At 64.9% G+C, this 19,816-nt stretch overlaps 1 protein-coding gene across 1 annotated transcript in view; it reads left to right on the forward strand.

Moving 5' to 3' along the window:
• LOC137202598 (uncharacterized) overlaps window positions 1-2,576 on the forward strand; it is a 41,365-nt gene extending 38,789 nt beyond the window's left edge. The window contains exon 6 of the mRNA XM_067698382.1: window positions 1,343-2,576. Coding sequence (XP_067554483.1) covers window positions 1,343-1,474 — 132 coding nt within the window. The 3' untranslated portion in view covers window positions 1,475-2,576. The remainder of the gene's footprint in view (window positions 1-1,342) is intronic.
• The last annotated feature ends 17,240 nt before the right edge of the window (window positions 2,577-19,816 follow it).

Here is a 19,816-nt window from a genome sequence, read left to right on the forward strand (position 1 = left end):
GGGTCTCGGGGGCTAAGTTGGGAGCCAGAGCCCGCGCTCAGGGGCCTCCTCAGGGTCACTCCGAGACATTCGGCAGCACCCTGGGCTGGGCGCCGTGTCCTCGGCCTCCCCAGCGATGAGGCTTATGGCAGCCGCTCACCCCACGGGGCGGCTGCACCAGGCTGCCCGTCCACAAACACAGCCAGAAGCTGCCTGCCTGGACCACGCATCGTTGCCAGGATGGGGGTGCGTCGAAGGAAGGCCCTTGGTCACCCTCTCCTCGCCCCCCGTCCTAGAGGCTGGCTGGCTCTGCCTGGAGAGTCCTTAGGGACACCCTGGTCCTGTCCACCAGCCAAGAAGTCCAAGTGGAGGCCAGGAGACGGGACCTCGAGGCCCTCTCGTGAAGATTTCCTTCTGGGGCCTCAAGGAAAGACAGGGTTGCCAGTGAGCACAGGCCAGCCAGGTCTTGGGGGGCAGGCTGCGTTGGGGTGTTGCTCGCCCAACTCCCAGGTGACTGCACCTCAGTGTCCCGTGCTAGGTGTGGGCCCTGGTGTCCTCATCACTAGCGGAGGGTTCTGGGACCATTTCGTGCCTCTCGGGGTTCAGGGAGCAGCAGTGCCCTGTTTATTGGGACTGGGCACGAGGCCCCCTCTGCAGTAGTGGGCGAGGCCACGCCGGGGAGAGCCCGAGGGCAAGCCCTGCCCCCTGCCTGGGACCCATCCGAGCCTCAGCTTCCTCGCTACGAAATGGCATCGGTGATCCTAGCTTCACCAGGCCAGTGAAGACCAAATGGCACAGACCAGCCTTTCCTGGGAGCCAGGTTCCCTTTTGGAAAGTAAGAATATTCTATAGCCTCTCCTGAGATGGGAAAAGCCCAGGTCACCCTGGATGGTGGGACCAGACCAAGCAGAGCCCACGGGGAGGGAGTCCACACCTGTCCAGTGGGTGGAGTGTGTCCTGGGGCAGCAGGGAGCCAGGGGTGGGCGGTGCCGTCAGAGGTGGGGGCCAGGTGGGCATGCGTAGCCCCTTTTGGACATGGGTTGGCCTCTAGCAGATGACAGCCTTCCTCCCAGTGTCACCGGTGCAGAAGTCCCTTGGGGACACCATGGTCACGCATCCACTCCTGTCCAGATGGGAGTGATCCCATCACCTGTAGCGCTTTTCCGAAAGCCACATCGCACGTTTCCCTCCCTCCCTCTCTTCCCTCTTTCCTTCTCCCTCCCTGGTTGGTGGTTGTCTCCTGTGGGGCTGCTCCCAGGGTATGCGGGCCCTCTCTTTACCCGCCTGCCAGTCCCCGTGCCCTCAGCGCCCCAGCACAACCCTGACCCCCGTCCCCCTGCTGCTCTCCTCCTTCCCCCTCCAGGAGATGCCTCTGGGAGCCATGATGTCCCTCCAGGCGCCGAGACTGACGGCCCTTTGGGGTGAGGTAGTAGGTTGTATAGTTTGGGGCTCTGCCCTGCTATGGGATAACTATACAATCTACTGTCTTTCCTGAAGTGGCTGTAATATCGACAGTGGACAGCATCCAGGACCCTGGCTGCTGGAGGGGGGTGCGGTGGGCAGGGTGGGGGGTGGGGACGCAGCCTCAGCAGGGTGGGCGCAGTGGCTGCCGGGTGGTAAGTCTGACAGGCCTAGGTTCCACTTGCTGTGTGACCTGGGGCGGGTCCCTTGACCTCTCTGGGCTTCAGTTTCCTTATCTGTGAAAGGGGGCAGATGAGGGTTGAGGGCAGTACCGTGTGAAGTGTCCAAGGAGGGCAGGGCTCAGAGTCGACCTTTCCCTCTCCCCACGCTGCGCTGAGAGCTGATGGACCCGACGGGCAGTTTGGGCAGCCCACCCCTCCCCCGTCCACATCCCCGTGCCCCACATCAGGCTCCTGGGCGGCCCCCAGCCTGGACTTTGCCCTCAGATGCATCCCTGTGGCCGGCACTGGGCACCGGGAGGAGTAGCCTCGGGCCCGAGGAGGACCGGGCCAGCTGAGGCTTGGCTGGCGTCGCAGCACAGCACCCCAGGGCAGCCCACGGGGTCGGCCTCGATCAGCACGTCCCCCGAGTCCACAGCCTGCCCAGCTCAGTGTCAGGCCTCTGGTCAGCGGAGGGACGGAGGCCAGGGCTCCCCTCTCCCAGGCAGGGAGTGAGAGGAATGTCCTCGAGCCCACGGCAGCCCTCGTGGGCACGAGCCCGTTCCACCCCCAGCAAGCGCGGGTGGACTGGCCAGCGTGGGGACCAAGGCGCCGTCTGCACGTCTCTCCTCCCCTGCGCCTGCCCAGCCCTCCAGCTCGGCTCTGGTGGCTGCAGACCTCCAGGAGGGGCCGGGGCTGGGCCGGGGGCAGCGGCAGGACGGCGGACCCTCCCAAACCCGGGCACCGGCGGGGTGAGGTAGTAGGTTGTGTGGTTTCAGGGCAGTGATGTTGCCCCCTCGGAAGATAACTATACAACCTACTGCCTTCCCTGAGGGGCCCAGCGTCGTCCCACGGGAGGGCCGCCCCTGCGCTCCGCAGGGGACTCGGCAGATGACTTGGGGGCCTGAGCCCAGGCCAGGCGGGTGGGAGGCCGCCCTGTGCACACTCAGATCTCAATAAAAGCTGCTGTCATGGGAATCTGGAGTCTGCCCCTGTTTGTTCTGGGAGCCCAGGGGCGGGGCGTCTGCCGGCTGCCGTGGGCGGTGTGGGCGTGGCCTGATGGGGGAGCTGCCTCTGGGCCACCGGGGGTCACCGGACCCTAGTCCGCCGCCCCCACAGCCTTCGGGTCTTCCTGATGGATTCAGTCCTGGACCCCGGACCCCCGCGCAGCCTGCACCCCACTCACACCCGCTTTGAGCACAGCTCTGGGACCCAGGCCCCAGAGGCGTCACTCAGCCCGCAGAGGCCTCCTTGCAGGTGGTGCGGACCCCAGTCAGCAGCTCAGAGCACAGTCCAGGGCCCGGTCCCTGAGGCCACCCCAGACCCAGTGCTTGACTGGGGCCCGGAAGTTCCCGTCTGCCACGCCCAGCCCCCCTAGGCCAGTGTCCGGGGTAGCCCTTATTTCAGGTGTCCATCCTGGGCTGACTGCCATCCCAAGTGTTCACTCACGTTTCTGTCGGGGGTCTTAGGCTCTCGTGCTGGTGGCTGCTGAAGCCTGTCCCCACAGTCACAGCCTGGGTGTCAGAAGAGACCCGTCTGTGTCTGACCCAGCGCCCAGAGCACCCTTGGGGGGAGGTGCTGCCACGGCTGCGTCCGATCCCCGTCCCTGTGCCCACAGAGCGCAATGAGCTGCCATCTGCCCCAGCTGGAGCAGCCCCCCATCACCCCACAAGCCCCTGCAGAAGAGAACTCCAGGCTGGCTCTTGCCAACGTCCCGGGGTACGCAGAACGGGACACCACTGCAGCCTCCAAGGGCCCAGCGCCTGAGGGGACAGACAGGGCTCGGACAGGTCCAGGTCCCAGGCAGTGGTCTGGGACGGGGACCCTGTGAAAGAGGCCAGAGGAGGCTCCTGCTGCAGCCAGGGTCCCGGAGGGAGGAGAGGTGGGCTGAGCTGGGCACCTCTCAGCCTTGAGTACAGCAGCCTGAAGCATTGGAGGGACCGTCCTCCCCTCCCACCATGATGACTGTCCCCAAGCCGCTATCTCTGCCCAAGCCCCCACCCATCCCAAGCCTCCTGTCTGGCCCACCCAGCCCGGCATGGCCACGCCTGTGCAGTCCAGCACCCCCTCTCCAACCCGACACCCATCCGTGGCCCACCTGGCCTTGAGGAGCTGCTGCTGCACTATGGGTCAGGGGCCACGGGAACCCAGAGCAGGGGTCCCAAGGGGCAGAGAGAACTTTCTAGAGCAGGGGCCATCTGAGCTGGGTCTTGATGGCTGTGTAGGAGTTTGCAGCTTGCAGTTTGCTGGCTGTGTAAGTCATAAAGAAGAGGCCTTCACAGTGGAGTGCCCCATCTTCTCCTCCCCCATTGTCCTCTGGGACCAAGGCAGGTGACAAACTCGGGCACTGTCCACCTCCTCTTCTTTGCCATGTGGTCAGTCAGTGGCAGAATCTGGCCACTTGTGTCCCCTGGACATCATTTCTGTGCCTCAGGTCTCTCCATCCCCACTCGCACTGCCAAACCTCAGAGCCTCTTGGAGCAGCCCCTCTGCCATTCTTCTGGGCACAAGGGGGCACTGGGCCCCCTTGTGAGCGGACCTGCCCTCACACCTGTGTACACCCTCACCTGGACCCCTCCCTGCCCCTCCTGCTGATCATGGCTCTGCACGCACAGCTCCTCTCCTCTGAATGCCCACAGCTCAGCACTGCCTTGGGCCACGGTAGCCCATGTCTATCTGAGCTGACCGTGACCGTTTATACCCCAAGTTCAGCCTTTCCTCTGGCGCTCCAACAGTGCTCGGCCCTGTAATCAGGGCTCGTGTCCTGGTGGGGAGCAGTCCGGACACACAGCAGCCACTGCCATGGTCAGTGCCATGACGGGGGCCACCCAGGGTCTAGAAGAGCCCCGAGGAGTCCTGGACCCAGCTCTGCAGTCAGGGAGTGGCTTCCTGGAGGAGGTGACACCTGGTTCACCCTGTGACCCTCTCCACCTTCCAGCCAACCAACTTCCAGCCTCTCCTCTGCCACCAACTGGCCGACCCTAGAGACCAACAGGACCGCAGATGTGGGCCCGAGGGGCATGGGGGCAGGGTGCTACCCATCATCTGGTCACCAGTGACGTGCGGAAGCAGTTTCATCCCAGAACAAACTGGATGAAGTCAGTATGGTCAAAGCAGCTAATTTGTTTGCGGGGCCCTGCGAGGCGGCAGAAAAGGCCCAGCTTTGGGGGCAGAGGCCTGGGGCAGTCGCTCTACTCACCAAGCCTCTATTTCCCCATCCTACATCATAGGGGGCTGTTGGATGTCAGGAGATAGCGGTTGCGAGAACTCAGTTGGGGGGCGGAGGGGTGTGTGGGAGGCACTGAGAGGGAAGGCGAGAATGGCAGGGGAGCCCTGGCCCGAGGCTGGGCGCCTGGTGCCACCTGCTGCCTAGCCAGGGAGTGGCTCCTGGCCCGGCTTGGGCCCTGGGTCTGGTCAGCAGGTGAGCAGGGTGGAGAGCAGGCTGGGGGGCCCTGAGGGCTCGGCACCCCCAGACTGTGTGCTCCCCAGGCAGGCCAGGACCATGGTCAGAGATGTGGATGAGTCAACTTGAGAGCGGCTCAGCTCAAGGCCATGGGGCGAGCGAGGGACCAAGACCCTGGAGGTGGTCCCTGTCCCCAGGCATGCAGAAGCCGGGCCCCCTCGGCCCCCTCCCAGCTGAGACAGGCCACCAAGGTGCCGCGGGTGTTCTGCAGGAGAGAGGTCTGCATGTCCCTGCTCCTCCTGGGAGGTGACTCATCAGAGAGTCTCGAGGGACTTCTGGGGTGTTCAAGGCGGGGCCTTTGATAGGCCGTGGGCCCTTAAGGTCCACAAGGGCCACCTCTGATCTTGGACCCCCGGGGAGGGATGGCAGAGCCACTCCAGCATCTAGACCCTACAGACCGGGGCTGAGACAGGGTCTGGCCTTGTGGGCACGGAGTGACCAGGCCGCCACCCAGGGCCAGGACTAGGGTGAGGTTGCAAAGGCCCAGCATCTCAGGGGCCCTCAGTCTCAGGGTGACACGGCACCCGCAGCCTGCCCATCAGCACGGTGGGCACCGAGCCAAGACCCACATACTATTAGGGGCCCATGAAGCAGTTTCGCTTCAGTTCCTTTCAAAGTTTGAAGGAAAAATGAAAGCAACAATACTGACTGTATATTATATGTAATATACAACATATGTAGCGAATGTATATAATAATTTGTCCTATATAGCATATAGCATCCATAATAATGAAACCAGCTTGGATTATATTCGTTTTTGCACCACCTGGTCATAAAACGTGTTTTGTAATCTCTTTTATGGAAGAAGCACCCGGGAAGGCAGAGTGCCCCCAACTCCCACCCCACGAGTCAGCCTGGGCTCCGCCTACGAACGTGGCCACTGTCCTGCCGCCCTGAGAGGCTGAGCGCCTCCTTCAGTTTCGTGTCCTGGGAGCCTCACTGGCCCTGGGCCCAGCCCTGCTCTCATCCCCCTTAGTCCCCCCTTTCCTGGCCAGCCAGCGGGAGGCCTGGGCCACGGCCAGCTGGGCGGCCCCTGCCATCGGACTCTGCGTTTCCCGACAGCGACACCGTGTGGCGGCAGCGGGAAGAGGCGGCCGTGAGCTCGGAGCCGCCACCCCTGCCGGCAGCCAGGGCGGTGGAAGGGGATGACCCCTCCCGGGCCCGGAAGCCTCGGGTTCAAGGTCAGCCCAGGGGAGAGGGCCCCAGGAGCGCTCCCTGCGCCTCTGGTGTGCGGGGACTGAACTGCAGACTAATAACCGAGCGGCACTTACCCCGCACCCCCTGCCGGCTCCTCCACGCTCCGGCTGTACCCCTGCCATGGCCCCAGGTGGCACAGCGGGCAACCTCCTGCTCACTGTCAGCATCGCTGCCCCCCATCAGCGCCCCCTCCTCGTGGCCACACCCACAGCAAACCTATGAGGACCAGGGCCCCCTGCCAGGGATTCAGACCCACATCTGTCTCCCCAGGCACTGCCTGCTGGCCCGAGGCCAGGCTTTCTGCAGGAAGGGAGATGGTCCCCAAGCTGGGAGGATGGGGCACTGGGTGGTCTGGAAACCCCGAGATGGGGGTGGCCCAGGCAGAGGAGCCTGAAGGGGAAGCTGGGGCCGCAGTGAAGGCCTCAGACACCAGGCGAAGAAGGCCAGGTCTTGCTCTTGCTGCGGCCCGTGGCCGCCTGGCAGACTTCATGCCCATCAGTGTCATTTCGCAGAGATGGGTCTCCCTGATGCTGTCCCTCCTGGATCAGGCAGGGCCTGAGGGGCCAGGGTGGGCTGGGGGGCCTGGGGACCCGGGGGAGTCCCCGTGTCAGCAGGGTAGAGGTGCTGAGCTCAGCCTATTTCTCTCTAGAAGGGGAGGGGGCGGCACCAGGTTACACGTGTCAGACCTGGACAGCTGGAGGACTGAGATGGGCCAGGAGGGGAGGGCCTTCAGGCCTGGCCTGCTCAAGGGGCTCCAATCCCACCATAGCGCCAGCTGTTCCAGAGCCTGAGGCTGTCTCCTTCCCTCAGGCTTCCTGCTTGGGGGCCCAACTTCACCGTCCACGCTGACAGCAAGTGCGCCCGACCCCAAGGCTCCCGTAGCCTCCTGGGCTGCCTGTTGCAGAGGTGGCCCCAGCTGCTGTGTCTACATGGCCACCAGGACTCTGTGGAAGGGGTGACTTTTGCGAGGAGGGGAGCAGAGGGCTCTAGCCATTGGTGTAAATAGTCTTGAGTCAGCCCCCGCTGGGGCGCCACGTGCCAGGGCGACGTCTCTGGTCCTCAAGGAGGGGCTGCTGTCCTGAGCCCATTCCATAAAGGTGGACATTGAGGCTTGGAGAGACACAGTGACTCTCCCAAGGCGACACAGCAGGCCAGAGCAGAGCTGGGATGGCGACCAGTTTGTCCACTCCGGGGCCTAAAGCTGTCCTGCCACCCCCATGGTGTCTTCCTGCCTGTGGTGGGGGAGGGGGAATGGAGGTGCAGAGAAGAGACGAGTTCTGGAATCCCTTCCCTGTAGCCAAGGAAGCAGGCCAGGCCCAGGTCTGTCCCAGGTGCCTCGGCCGCTGGCCTCGCATGTGAGCGTCCACCCTAACAAGAGCAAAGTGGCTGCCTGTGCACCAGACATCTGGTCCCTCAGAAGGAAGCGACTCTCTGTCCCCGCCCACGTGACCTGGACTCGAAGATGGTGGGGCCAGTTCCTGGCAGGCCTGGACCCCAACCCTCCACCTCCTTCCCAAATCCTGGGTGTCTGGTCCTGCCTCTGGCCAAGCCCCAGGCAGGCAGCGCAGCCCAGCGTGGTGAGCAATGCGTGCTTCCCGCCGTGCCCTCCAGGGATGCAACAGGAAAGGGCAGCCTGTCCTGAAGAAGCCCTCAGCCCCTCCCTGCCTCCCCTCCTTCCCCTCCTCCCCTCGTCGCGCCCTCCACATCATGAGGCCCCCTCCTCTACATCTCTCCCGGGTCAGCCGAGAGGTCCCTGTGGCTCCACGCGGGGAGGCCCAAGCAGGTGGCCTGTGCTCTGAGGGCATCATGGTCCAGGCGGCAGCTGGTGGAAAGGAGGTGAAGGCCTGGAGGGGGGAGGAAAGGGGGAGAGAGGACAGGCACCTCGGCAGGGAGGGTTTTGGGGGCAGGGTGGGGGGTGTCCTGGGAGCCCCTGATGGCCAGGCTGAGGAGGGAGGGCAGGAACCACCTTGGGGGAAGGCACGGGGGAGGAAGGGCCCTGGGGCCAGCCTGGGTGGGCAGGGGCCCTCGCGGGAGGAGGAAGCGCCCGCAGGAGGGTGCCCAGCAGCACAGCAGAAGGGGGACTGGGTAGGAGCGGGCAGATCCCCCCTTCTCAGTGGCTGGGATGTGCTCAGAGAGGGCGGGGGTAGGGCAAGTGGGGCGTGACAGTTCCAGGAGCGAGGAAGCCCCTGTCTGCTGGGGTCTCCAGGGACCCCAGCACCCGAGGACCCAGCCAGATGGCCCACCGCGCAGAGGGGGTGCAGCCAGCAGGGGCCCCCGTGGGGCTGGGGATGGGGGGAGGTACCCGGCAGGTGGTCTGTGGTCACCCCCAGATGGAAGCACCCCCCAGGGGGGAAGCTGAGGGTGGCACTGGGGAGGCCCCTGCCACCATGGAGGGGGCCCAGTGTGTGGCAGAAGGAACACAGGATCAGGAGACCACCCGGCAGAAGGGTCCCGTCTCAGCCACACCCCAGCTGTGTGAGCAGGGGCAAGCCCTGGCCCTCTCTGAGCCCGTCTCCTCACCCAGGCTGAGAACTAGAGGACTGGCCCTGGCAGGAACTGCTGGGCCCCGGCAAGGCGGGCAGAGCAGGCAGGTTCCGTGGGACGAGAAGATGCTCGATGGGATGGAACCCCCCACGCCTGGCCTCCCCCAGACGTCGGAGGGGCTCCCCAAACCCTCAGGCCAACAGTGCCCACACTTGTTCCCTGTGTCTCTCTGTTCTCTCTCCTCCAACCCACTTTGCTTTTCTCCACTGAGCTGTCATAACCCTCCAGCCACTGGTCTTTGCAACCAGGGAGAGCCAGGGGGTGTCTCAACCACAGGTGCGCTGGGCGTTGGGCGCGCCTGACACCACCTTGCTCCAGACCGGATGCTCTCAGAAAGGGGCGTCGTAATAAACTTTGCGGGCAGAGGGGAGCCTGGAGCTGGCGGGGGCTGTGATTCACCAGGGAAGCAGTGGTCACTCCTGCAGCCGGGAAGGGGGAGGTCTGAACATTTTTGTGGCCTGGAAGAGGTCCACACTGCCGTCTGTGTTCGCTGATTCCCCGGGGTGGGGGGTGTTGGTGTTTTGCAAAGCTGTTCATGTCCACAGGAGGACGGCCAGGCCCAGCTGATGTCCCAGGCTGCTCCCAGATACCAGGGCCCCTTTCCTTCTAAGCTCTACCCACCCCCACTCCCATGTTCCTTATCTATCCGGGCGTGGTCCATCCCCCGCCCCAGGAGGCTCTGAGCTCCAGGGACCTGCGTATCTTGTTCCTGCAGTATCCCCAGCACCTAGCCCAGTGCCTGGTGCAGCGGGTGTTTAATAAATGCCCACTGAAATAACAAATGAATTAGAGTGAACACAGAGTCTGGGGGGGGTGGAGCCAGCGCCACGAGGGAAACTGGCAGGAGAGGTAGTACCTGGGCACCCTAAGGACTCAGGCTGAGGAGGGGACTGGCTGTCCCCTGAAAAGGTCTCGAGATGCTCTTAGACTCTGGATGAATACGTCCAGAGCTGCTGCCCACAGTGTCCTCTTTTGGAGTCACACTGTGGTGAGCCCATTAAAGGCTCTGACAAGGCCTGCAGACAGGAGACAGACCTCTTGGATTTGGTTTAACTCACACTTTCCCAGACAGGCCCGACTACAGCATCCCAGCTGGTCAAGTCACACCAGTGGCCGCCCCACAGAACAGGACATAGCCTGGCAGCTCTGCATTTGCCAGAGGTCCCTCTGGCTGCCATGAGGGGAGAGAGCCCTGAGAGGTGCGGCGGCGGGGAGCGCCCAGGAACCCAGGCCCACTGGGCCCCAGGACAGTGTTTAGAGCTGGGCAGTGAGCCGCGATGTTCTGAGAAGCCTCGAGGCAGGACAGGAACTGATGCCCCTGGTGCTTCTGTTCTCAGGGAGGGCAAGACCGGCAGGTGGCCAAGCCAGCTGGGCCTCAGGACTGGGCAATACCAGTCCCATTCACCTGTGGTCGCAAGCTAACGGGTGTTTCCGCCTCCATCTCAGCCAACAGTGGGCTCTGAGAAGGGTGTTGGGGACAGCAGGGTGGGGTCCTGGCTTGGCCGGGGCAGACAGACCGGACCCACTGGCAGGGGCTGCAAAGCCCAGCTGTGACTTGAGTCCCTGCGGGCTGGGCCTGGGTCCCCATGTGCCCTAAGCCACTTTAGCCTGGCCACCCTGCCAGGGGCCCTCAGCACAACCAGAGAGAAATTGGGCACTGGACCGGTGTCAGGAGCCCTGCCTCCCCGAGGGGCCCAGAGCTCCTGGCCCCCCGTGAGCCTCAGTTTCCCCATGGGCCTGAACTCGAAGGTCCGGACCGCTTTCAGCTGTGTGCTCAGGATGGGTCGGCTCTGGTCCAGCCTCTGAGGTGAGGCCCAGGGTGACCACCAGGTGGTGCCCTGCACCCGACGAAAAGCGCAGCTGTGGCTGGAGAAGGGCGGCCTGTGGAACCACAGACCCCCCATCACCCGCCTCGCTGTCACCAGCGGCGGGAGTCCATGAGGCCTGGATGGGGCCCCCGCAGTCCCGAGGCCCAGTAGCCTCTGAGGTCAAGAACAAGGGGGGCGGGCGGCGGATGGGCTCAGCATCAGTCCGCCAACACGGCAGGAGGCCCGGCCTCTTCTCCCCTCGCAACATCTCCCGGGGGGATACAGCCCTCTAGTGGCTATGGAGGTGTGGAGGACAGTCCCCCCCTTTCGGCCACCAGGACTGCTGCCCCTTGCCCCGTCCAGGCACTGGACAGGGGTCCGATTATTGGGCTGGGGTCCGACACCACATCTGTCTGCACTCACCCACGCTGTGGCACTGGACCACATACTTCTTCCTCTCTGAGCCTCAGTTTCCCCATCTGTAAAACAGAGAAGAACCACTTCTCGCCCTCCCCCCCGCCCCATGTGCCAGCCCCTGCAGATGGGGGTATCCCCAGCAGGACCGCCCTGTGAAGTGGAGGGTGCCTCCTGTCCCAGGCTGCAGAAAGCTGTGTGGCCAAGGCCACGCCCCTCAGGGGCTGGACTGCAGGAGAAGGCCCAGGATGAAAGCCCCGGATGTCCACCACTTGCCGGGCGGCAGGAGGCCCGGGGGCAGGCGTGGGGAGCGGTGGTTTCATCTGATCCCACACGGGAGCTGAGTCCGATTTCCCATCCCTGAGCCCTGGACCCCAAGAGGCCAGCACCATGTCCAGGGTCACACAGTGGTGTCCTTTGGGGACAGGGGCCTCCCTCACTCGCCTCTGTGTCATGTGAGCCCAGCCACGGGAGTAGTGGGCAGTAAACACTGACGGGTGTTACCAGCACGGTCACTGCTGAGTGGCCCTGGGCAGTCAGGGCCTAGACCCTCAGGGAGCCCCACCCCCAAGGGAGTCCTGGGGGTATCACTCAACCGTAAGGAGGCCCCCCAAGGCTCTGGGCTCACAAGGACAGACTAGTGGCTGGGTAGGCAGGGAGCATAGGAAGGGCACGGACAAGTGGGCAGGTACTGCCCCTGGGCAGCCGAGCAGGCGCCGTCCCTGGCAGCGGATGGGAGCCAGGCGCACGGAGCACGGGAGCCACGGGCTCTTTAGCTTGGCTGACCCATGACCCAGTGAGGGGGCAGGCGGCCCAGCGGGTGAGATTGCCCCGTTGGTAGAGGGTGGGGACAGCTGCTGGCCTGGCCTCAGTGGAGCCTGGTGGGAGCCGGGCCGGGCCCGGGTTGAGGCCAGGGCAGCGCTCAGCTAGGCAGGCTTGTCTGGGAGGCCGTGGGCCATGCAGCCTTGCTGGGCCTGAGCGAGGTGGTCCTGAGCAGGCCAAGCCTGGGCCGCTGTCCCACCTGGCACAGGGCTGGGCCCTAGACAGGGCCTGCCGCCCAGAGAGAGCAAACTCCTGGGGCCAGGCATCCCCCAGTCCTGGCCCCCCGTGAGCCTCCACCACCTGGGTCACAGTCTTGACTTGATCTCCCCCTGCTCTGGGGGGCTCACTCCCAGCAGCAGCCCTCTCCCACCAGCTTCCTTCCGGCCACTGGAGGCCACTGCCACCTGGAGCACGTGGCGCCCAGCCTCTTCTCACACTAGGCCTCTGCCTGGGACGCCCTTCCTGCTGTCCCTTCATCCCAGTCACCTCTACTGGGCCTTCCGTTACGGCCACCACCCCAGCTTCTGTTAACCGCCAACTACGTGCCTGGCACTGTCTTGTCATCTGATCCTCCTGTGGGTGTTATTTTTTCCCCTCCATCTCAACGATGAGAAACTGCCCAAGCCCCCAGAGCCTGGGAGGCGCCCATTCAGGAGCGCCCGGGGCCCCAGGCAGACTTGCACAGACCCCAGCACGCTGAGCCTTGCCTCCACCAGCCCCCTCTGGAGGCAGGAGTGCAGCCTCTCTCACCTCTGGGGAACCTTCCTGGCAGCTGTCTTTCCTCTCCGCTCCCACACTTGTACCCAGGCATCCCCAAGTACTGGCACCTCGGGCGCTTGTGGCTAGCTGGCGGTGGAGAGGGTGTGGTTCAGGGTCCAGGGCAGCTTCAACTGCAGACCGGCCAGAATGGAATGCTCGTCACCCTGAGGGATCCACTTGGTGGTGCAGCCCTCAAAACGATCCTTCGTTCAATACATTCCAGCTGGGAGACAGACTGGGAATGGGAGGATTAGGTGAGTGATGCCCAAGGCCTTGGAGGCACAGACCAAGAGGGAGGACCGCACAGCAGAGGTGGTGTGTGGGAGAGTTCACGGAGAGCTTCCTGGGACAGGTAAGTCCTGGGTTGGGTCTTGAAGCATGAATAGGAGTTTGCCAGCTACAGAACACGAAAAGGAATGAGAAGCCCCCACATTCACACTCTGACTGTATGTGTGTGTTGTTGAGTCCTGTGCGAGTTGTGTCACACGGTATACTGATGGGATGGGAGGGCCAGGGACTCTGTGGGAGCCGGGGACCCACATGCCCAAAAGGGTAGGTCATTTCTAGAGTCAGTTCCAGAATTAATCAGGAAGCTTTAGTTGCAGGTAACAGAAACCCAAGCCAAACTAGCTTAGGCCCAGAGGGGACTTATCGCCTTATGTAAGAAAAAATCCAGGAATCGGACCAGTGTCAGGCATGGCTGGTTCAAAGGGCTCTGCCCCCGCTCCATTTCTGCCGACTGCTTTTCCGTGTTTCCCAGCCCCAGCAGGCTCCCGCTGGCCTAGAGAAGGCCAGGCCTTGATCCCCTTCCCCACACCTGCCTCCCCACCCCATGGAAAGCTCTCTCCCCTCTCCAGCAGTGAGTCACGAATGCTCAGTCCTGAGCCACTGGCTGTGCTGCTCCCGGCCAGGTGGTGCCCGGGGTGAAGCCAGCTGCTGCTCCGTGGAGATCAGTGCCGGGTAGAAATGGGCTTCATGTGGGCTCTTGCAGTGACCTTGACCTGCGGAGGATGGAGGCGGCCCCCAGGGCTGAGTCAGCTGGAACTTCCCATCTGTCCCCCTGAGCCTGTCTGAGCCCTCAGCTCTGCACAGCGGCCAGGGGCCAGGGAGCAGCGTCCTTGGAGGCCAGGCCGGTGTGGCACTGGCAGCGAGCTCTGGGAGGGCAGCGAGAGGGCATGGGTGCTGGCTGTGTCCTGCTTCACTCCAGCCGCTGGGGCTCCGTGGGACCTCCAGCAACGTCTCTGGCAGCCGCCAGGAAGGCAGCCATTGCTCGCATCTGCTCCATTCTTCAGGCCGCGAGCCGAGTTCTGTGGCCCAAAGGGGCCTGGAGGCCTGTCCTGGCCACAACTTGAGCTGCCCTGTATGACCTGGGCCCTGGCCCTGCTCTCATTCCTAACCCGGCCCCACTGCCCAGCCCCCTCCAGGACGGGGTGAGCCGTTCACTGCTGATGGGCACCTTCCCCAGTGCCCATCCCAGGGACCCAGGGGCAGCATGGTTGAGTGCGCTGTCTGGGGAGGGGGGCTTGGGCGGGCAACAGAATTCAACCTTGATGCTGAAACCAGGCCCGGGCAGAGGCCCGGGGCATCAGCCCGCATACCTCACCACCGAGGCGCCCACTGCTGCCCCGGCCTCCCTCCTCCTATGGGGCCACACTCCCTGCGGGCGCGCTCAGGCTGTGACGTCGCCCACACTCTCTGCTCTGAGCCCGCACCTAGCGGGGACCCGAGTCAAATGTGGGACCCTCACCCAGCCCCGCGGACAAGAGGAAGCCCGTGTCTCACAGGTTCAGAGAGGAAGGTCATGGGGTGCCCAGAGCCCTGCGCAGAACATGCCCCCGCCCCGCCTTCTGGATCCCTCACCCTCATCTTCAACTTCGACACCTCAGTGCCACCAAGTCCGGTCACTGCCTCCCTATGACAGGGCCCCTGCCTGTTTCACCAGCCACCTCACCTCTTGCTGCGCCTCCTGCTGTTTCCCCCTGGATGGGAGCCCAAGCTCCTCTGGGGGCTTCTTCCACCGGTGCCCAAGGCTGGGCGGGCAGCCCCTGTGCTGCGCAACCTCCCGGGCACTTAGATCTGCGGCACCGCCGTTTCCGGGCAGCTCCCTGAGAGCAGGCCTGGGTCAGGCCCAAAACAGGTGTCGGGAGGCTGGGCTCCCCAAGCTGCAGGAGGCCCACCTACGGCCACCGTGGCCGCCTGTGACATCCCTGCCCCCCTGACCACGGGCCTGGAAGGCTATGAGCCGAGGGCAGCTCGCCTCCCAGCCCCCTACGGTTTCCCTGGCCGCAGCACCAGGGTGGGTGGGAGCTGCCCTTCCATCTCGAGGGTGAGGGAGAGACAGGGGCTCCTGGCCAGGCCCCACCCACCATGTGCACTCGGGGAGGCCTGACAGGGAGTGGCCGGAGCGTGCGGGACGCCTTGGTCCAGGCTGGAGCCACAGGACACAAGAGGTGCTGAGACTGCATCTTCCTGTCCTGTTCACTGTTCACCCCCAACAGCTTCCCGCTGTGCTGGGACCACCAGGCCCAGCCCTGTGGAGTCCAGACCGTTCCACCTGCCCCCTCACCTCGAATGACCCTCCCCCGAGGCTGTGAGGTCAAGGGCCCACACCAGCCAGGCTGTGTGTCCTCAGGCAAGTTGCCCACCCTCTCTGGGCCTCAGCTGTAGTGACTAGTCGCACGGCCCAGAGCAATGCTGGGGCTCAAGAAAGCAGCGATGCCCCAGCACATGGGGACAAGCCCCAAGTGCCCCCTCCCCTGGGAAGTCACTTGGGTTCCCTGGCCCCAGACCACATATATGGTTCCCTCCTCTTCTCCTCGTGCCCCCAGCACCATGTCACTCCACCCCCCTCCTCCCCGGCAGGGATTGGCCTGTCCTGGAATCAGCTGGACCAGAGGGAGCAACTTAGGGCCAAGGCCAGGGCTTGGCATGGTGCTGGGGCCCAGGTGGGCTTTGAGGGCCAGTTAACTCCCTCAGTGGTGAGGGGAAGGGGATGGGAAACCGAGGCACAGGGAGCGAGTACCCAGTCCAGGCCGTCGCTGCCCCCAGGCACAGTGACCCCTGATGGCTACTTTTTTACCCCAAGCTGGCGTCAGCCCCGAGATTCCTGACCAGAGCCTGTCACAGCTGGAAGGCTCTTGGCCAGAGCAGGGGCTGGTGCCCAGCGGCCTGAGGTGACCCACAGCTGAAGAGGCGCACCCTCGGCCCCTCCATCACTGCAGGCAGAGGAGAAGGAGGTGCCCCCTCCGCTTTACACGACTCAATCCCAGTGCTAAATGCAGAAACACGGCTTGGCCGAGCGCCGAGTTCAGCCCGGGCCAGCTCCCAGGGCAGCAGGGCGGCCCAGCCGTGACCCAGGGCCTGGGAACGCAGGCAGGACCCGGCAGAGCCGTGGGGCCTCCGAGGGGCCGTCCTCTCAGGAGGCTGGCGACCTTCCCAAGGGTGGACAGCCAGGCAAGGACCATGTCTCCTGACCCCTCGTCCCCTCCCTTCCTGGAAGCCCTCCTTGGGCCAATCTCCTGACCGACCACCCGGCTGGAGCTCCCTGGGTGACAGGACCCCAGGCCCCCTGAAGGCCTGGCTCTAATCTCAGGCTCTTCTGTGGTCCCCAGTTCACAGGCAGGAGACAGAGGCTGGACAAGGTCAACCCAAGGTCACACAGCGGTGACTGACAGAGCTGGGGCTGGACGCGTCTGCTGGCCTCAGCCTACACCCACTCCCACCACACCCCCTGCCCCGTGCTAGGGGGACGGTGGCCTGTTTCACAAATGAGGAAACTGAGGCCCAGGGAGGATCAGCCCCTGAGTTCACACCCTGATAGGGAAGGTCACGCTGTCTGTGGCCTCAAAGCCGGCGCTCCCCACCTGCACCCGGTCCCACCCCGGCTGCAGGGGTGAGTCTCCAGTTCCCCCCCAACCCCTGCAGGGAGAGGGTTCCTCTATCTGGGGTGAATCAAGAGCGAGGGTTGTGGGAGGTATGTCCTCACCAGCTGGGGGGTCGGAAAGGCTTCCTGGAGGAGGTGACGTGACCACTCACCCAAGTCCTCAGGGTCAAGGAGCCGAGACGAGGCAAAGGGTGGGGGTGGGGAGGGCAGCGTGTGGTGTCCACGGGTGAGGGAGCACCTGCCGGGAGCAGCGCCTGAGGCAAGAGGTGGCTGGGTGGGGGGGTGGGGGGGCCGCAATGGGCCCGGGGCACCCTTGGGTCCTCGGAGGCCACAGGGAGCCATGGGTGGTTTTAGCCGGTGAGTAGCAAGGCCAGGTGAGTGCTGTGAAGGTTCACCTGGCTGCTGTGTGGATTCTGCATTAGAGTCCCCACTCCTGCTCCTCTGCTGGGCCCACCCTCCGGGTCACCAGTGCTCGGGGGGAGAGGAGGTGGGCTTGGCCCTGGAGGAGGCCACCCTCCCTGCCCACACCCCCGACCGCCCCGCGCAGGAGCAGCCAGCCGCACCCCGTGTCTCCCTGGGGGGGTACAGGGCAGGGGGCTGCGGGGCCAAGCAAAGGCCCCGGGGCAGGGCCGCCAGGCGGAGGGAGGCAGGTGGGCCCAAGCAGGGGAGCCACTGGGGGTTCCCAGACGGAGCTTTGTGCTCAGTGTGGACCCGGGGGGAGGGGAGGAGCCCCAGGCAGGGAGCGGGGAGGAGGGAGGCCCGGGTGAGGCTCGAGGCCTCATGAGCGCTTGTGAGGGACAGGATGGAGACCCCTGCAGGCCATGGAGGTCACAGGGGCACGTGGGGAAGAGTAACCCGGAGCCACGCCTGTCATGGGTTGGGGGGCTTCCCCCGAGCCCACCCTGGGTCCCCAGGCCTATTTTAGGGACTTTGGTGTGGAGCACCACAGGAAGTCCCCCAGCTCATGGCAGAGCACGTGAGGGGAAGTGGGGGGACGTGGCTTGAAGACCCGGAGGCTTCTAGAAGGAGGAGTGTGGCTTTGGGGGCAAGGTCCCAGCTCGAGGAGGCATGGCCCTTGGCAGATGTTGAAGGTGTGAAGTGGCCCTTGGTGGCCAGGGTGGCCCAGGATGGGGGCCCGTGTCAGGGGCAGCCACATCTGGCTTCTGGGCTCACAACAGGCTGGGTTCATGCCGGCGCCCAGCCCCAGATGAGTCGGGGTGCCGAGTCGGAAGGCCCCCGTCAGCACCTGGGCCGTGTGTGTCCGGCACCCGAGGCCTCAGATGCAGCCGTAAGATCCAGACGCCCCGGCAGCCAGGAGGTCCACAACCACTGGACAGGGACATTTGCACGTCCTCAGGGCTGGCGTCCCAGCCCCAGGTCATCTGTGAAGCTGCATGTAAAGCCCCCGGGCTCCCCCCGCCTCAGAGGGGGCTCAGCCCCTTGGTCTGTGGATCTCCCAACAGACCCCACCTGGAATTTCATCTTGCAGTTGACGTTTCCTGCGTCTGGTCTGTGCTGGGTGGGGCTGTGGGCAGTGGCCGTCTATCGGAGAGCAGCTGGCAGAGGGTCCTGGGGACACTCAGGGTCAGGGGGGCATTGGGGTGGGGATGATGTGGGCAGACTGTGGTGGGTACCGCCGTCCCCTGGAGCCACCAGGCCAGAGGGCCTCACTCGGTGTCTGTGTGACACGTCCCTGAGTCTGAAGTCCAGGCCAAAGTCCCACCATGGTCAGGACCAGCCGGGGCCAGAAGCTGGGTCTCCACTCCTGCGCTGCCCTCTCCCAGCAGTAGGCCACGGTGCCCGGACAGGGCCAGCGGGAGGCCGTGGTTTTCTACTGTTCTGGGGAAGCCAGCGCAGGCCCAGGCTGTCAGCCGCTGGACTGGGCACCCAGGTGTGGCCAGAATGTTCCAGGCCCCTCCACCCGCATCCAGCAGAGGGGAACCAGGGGCTGCGGCTCCCGCGGGGCAGCTGCCGGGCAGGCTGGGGTGTCTGAGCACACGGCCCCCAGGGAGAAGGCCTCCTGCCCCACAGACGGCAGCCCCTCCTCAGCCTGGCATGTGCATCGTAGGTCTCTCTGGGCTCTGAGGGCTGGTGGGTGCCAGCCCATCCCTGGGGCCGCACTGCTCCAAGGAGGGCTACAGGCGAGCTCCCAGAGGGAGGCCCCGAGGACCGGCTCAGCCCCTGCCCCCCGCCTCCCACTCAGGGGCCCAAACACTGCTGGTGTCTTCAGCCCGGACCTGCCCCTCCATCCTCCTTCCAGGGCCAAGGGCCCGCCGTCTACCCCGGGGCTCTCGCCAGAGCCCGGCCCATCCTGGGCTTCTCCCCCCATCCCCTCCTCCTGTCCTGTGTCCCCACGCCCCCTAACCCCTCTCTCAGAGCCACCCATGCCTCAGCCCGGGAGGCTGGTCCCTGGCACCCCTGCCCCCAGCTGCCCCCTCTCCTTCAGGGGCAGGACTGCACAGGGCTTGGGAGCCCAGACTCTGGAGCTGCTTGAAGTCCCAGTACCACCAGTCACAGCTCTGTGGCTTCTCTCTGCCTCAGTTTCCTCACCTGCAGAAGGGGGATCACCGGTAGCCTCCTGTAGGACCAGGCGGGGGTTAAATGCCCTCCATGGAGCCTACCCGGGCCTTTGCTGGCCGCACTCTGCCTAGAAGGTGCCCCCCACCCGCCAGCCCCTGCAGTCCTCACCTCAGCTCCACAGGCCCACACCTGCCCCTGCCGGGCCAGGCCCCGCTCCCTCATGGCTGCCCGCCTTCCCCAGGCCCCCAGGCCTCTGCTCCTGCAGCCCCACCATGCCTTCCCCTCCCCCACCCCTTCCCCCCCTTTCGGGACCCCTGGCTTTGGACTGCCCAGCTGACCTTGAGTGCACTCAGCCCCAGACCTGGCGCTCCTGGGGTCAGCGTCACCTCCCTTCTGCTCCCTCCACCACCACCCCCAGACTCGAGCCCCTGAGACCCCCCTGCAGGGTCAGAGGCACATGGGGTCCGAGACTTTCTCCTGCACAGACATGGAAGCTGGGGCACGTTTCAGGCAGCGGAGTGAAAGGATCAGAGGTGCTTTTAGAGGAGGGGGTGCGAGGGGCAGGGGGCTGCAGTTGGGCCTGTGTGGGGAGTGGGGGGAGGGCAAGGAGGGGACGGGGGTGGGGAGCTGTGGCTGGAGCTGGTGATGGGTTTGGCGGAGCGCGGGCGCGGGGTGTGCAGCCCCGTCCCGACGCCTGGCTTGGACGGAATGGCCGGCGGGTGGCGCTGTTGGCCAAGATGGGGACCCTGGAGGGGTGTCATGCTTCGGGGCAACCTGGGGGTTCCTGAGAGGCACCCCGGGGGGCAGC

This window comes from Pseudorca crassidens, chromosome 11 (assembly GCF_039906515.1).
Source record: "Pseudorca crassidens isolate mPseCra1 chromosome 11, mPseCra1.hap1, whole genome shotgun sequence".
In the NCBI taxonomy this organism is placed as follows: domain Eukaryota; kingdom Metazoa; phylum Chordata; class Mammalia; order Artiodactyla; family Delphinidae; genus Pseudorca; species Pseudorca crassidens.